At 53.1% G+C, this 2,467-nt stretch overlaps 1 protein-coding gene across 1 annotated transcript in view; it reads left to right on the top strand.

Moving 5' to 3' along the window:
- Positions 1-847: 847 nt before the first annotated feature.
- Positions 848-2,467, top strand: part of LOC119585582 — a 1,987-nt gene continuing 367 nt past the window's right edge. Inside the window, 2 exon segments of the mRNA XM_037934250.1 lie at positions 848-870; positions 1,278-2,467. The exon segment at positions 1,278-2,467 is cut by the window's right edge and continues 40 nt beyond it. Coding sequence (XP_037790178.1) covers positions 859-870; positions 1,278-2,467 — 1,202 coding nt within the window. The 5' untranslated portion in view covers positions 848-858.

Raw genomic sequence — 2,467 nt, 5'->3', positions numbered from 1 at the left:
ACACAATTCACCATTTCAACATCAAGCAAGATTTCGACTATTGTCATTAAGAGATAAAAATCGCAAAGTTGTCTCGAAAAGTAAAATTTTCAGTTGCTTCTTACAAAGACATGATTTATAAGGATACTTAATCACTGTTTTTGTTCCGCGTAAGTAAATATAGGAAGTAAATCTGTATATCGTAGAATTACTTATTTCTTAAATAATATCTAGAGTATCAATAGCTTCATTGTTTCCCAGAATGAAGCTGTATATATAATTTACAAAACCGGTATTGAAACTGTCCATAACTCGAGGAAGAGGTCAGCGTGTGTTAGAGCATCTTCGCTCTGTTTTCTCTCTCCTTTTTTGTCACTTTTTCATAATGTGGACGAGATGTGGACCCTTGGGTGCGCAACCTTGGAAACGCAGCTTTTGAAGTGCGTCATACATCTCCCGCTTTTGGAATATGGTCGAGTTTGTGGGGAGCTTCTCTTTTCTTGAATGTCATCGGGTAATATAACCATTATGGCGCAAAAAAAGAAAGAAGAAAAGGTGTTCCACGCCAATACACCTTCGCCGTTGCCTCATTTCCGGTCGTAAAGAAGATGCGTTTGAGTTCTCGATAGATAGCGCCAACAGCAAATGTTGTCTTAATCAGGAGAGAAAAAAAACGTTAACGAGGAAAATGAAACGAGCTATCGATGTTACGCGAAGAAAAAAATTGCTACATGAATAATGTGAGAAGTAATATTCAAAAGCAACATGCATTTCATATGTATTTCATAAGTACTAACTGGCACCGTTCCCCAAAAGGGTACACTATATAAGCAGGGACAGTTGCGCTTCAGGCTAAGTACGGGTTGAGATTCTGGAAGGATGAGAGTGCTGGTGAGTGGCAAGCTGTAACTTCTGCTTTTAGTGGTGATTTATATGCTCCTGATTTTTTTTTTTAACGGTATATACCATCATTATTGCTTTCCGATTTCCATAAGCAACACTTTAAAGTTACAAATATAGAAAAATGTGACTATATTTCAGAAAATTATGAAGTAGAATGAGAGATTATGTAACACATCAGGACAGCGTTCCTGCTTTCCACGGAGATCATTCCGAATGTCGCCGCTTTTGATGCCCAAGTCTTCTCTGTTGTGCCGCTTCAGTTGGAACCCTCACTTGGAGATTTCCCTTGCTGTTAGTTGTTAAATCAGTCATTTGTCGCTGAATTCGTCTTAAGAACTGCGTCTGCACGAGCGCGCACTCCAGCGCGTCGTGGTAATCATTGGTATTCTCCGCAGGTGCTTCTGGCCGCAGTGGGCGCCTCGTGCGCAGCGCCGGCCATTGTCACGCCCATCTCGGCCTCCGTGGTCGCCCCTCCCACCGCCGCCCACGTCGCCGTGCCCTACGTGCCGCCCGTCACCTACATCTCGCGCCACCACGCCCAGGACGAGCTCGGGCGGGCCAGCTACGGCTACTCGTACCCGGGGCAGTTCCAGAGTGAGGCCCGCGACGCCCTCGGCAACGTCGCCGGCACCTTCTCCTACGTGGACGCCGACGGCAAGACGGTCCTCTGTCGCAGTACACGGCGGGGCGCCGGCGGCTTCAGGGTCAGGGCCAACCACCTGCCCGTCGCGGAGGCGCTCAGCCGCCCCGACCCCATCAGAGACACGCCCGAGGTCACGGCCGCCAAGCTGCAGTTCGTGGATCTGTACAACGCCGCGGCCCTCGCCGCCGCCGAGGCTCCCGACGAAGGCGAGAGCGAAGTCGTTGCCGGCCTGGACGACCAAGGGCATGTGGTCGTGGAGGTGCCGGCGAGGAGCCTCCCCAACCCCGTGAGGGACACGCCCGAGGTCACAGCAGCGAAGATACAGTTCGTGAATCTGTTCACGCCGCGGCTATCGCTGCCGCCGAGGCTCCCGACGAAGGCGAGAGCGAAGTCGTTGCCGGCACTTGGCCGCACAGGGGGAACCAAAAACGATAACCAAGGGCATGTGGTCGTGGAGGTGCCGGCGAGGAGCCTCCCCAACCCCGTGAGGGACACGCCCGAGGTCACAGCAGCGAAGATACAGTTCGTGAATCTGTTCAACGCCGCGGCTATCGCTGCCGCCGAGGCTCCCGACGAAGGCGAGAGCGAAGTCGTTGCTGGCCTGGATGACCAAGGGCATGTGGTCGTGGAGGCTCGCACTGACCTCGATCCTCAGAGGTCTCCCGACCCAGCCGCCATTTCAGCTGACGCAGACGCTGAAGGCAGCGAGAGTGAGGTTGTGTCCGCGACGGCTGGCGAACCCCTGGGCAAAGCGGCCGATTCCGGCATGGCAGCAACGGACGCGCAGGTCGCCGCGCTTCCGACGCCGGGTCTCCCTGAGCCCGTCAAGGACACACCCGAGGTCACGGACGCCAAAATCACGTTCATGAACCTGTACAACGCGGCGGCCATCGCAGCGGCAGCCGCTCCCGATGACGTTGTTGGCGATGCAGCGGCAACTGA

Source organism: Penaeus monodon, chromosome 20, assembly GCF_015228065.2.
Source record: "Penaeus monodon isolate SGIC_2016 chromosome 20, NSTDA_Pmon_1, whole genome shotgun sequence".
Lineage (NCBI taxonomy): Eukaryota > Metazoa > Arthropoda > Malacostraca > Decapoda > Penaeidae > Penaeus > Penaeus monodon.
Note: the sequence above shows the minus strand (reverse complement) of the source record. Positions and strands in the feature narration are given on the sequence as shown.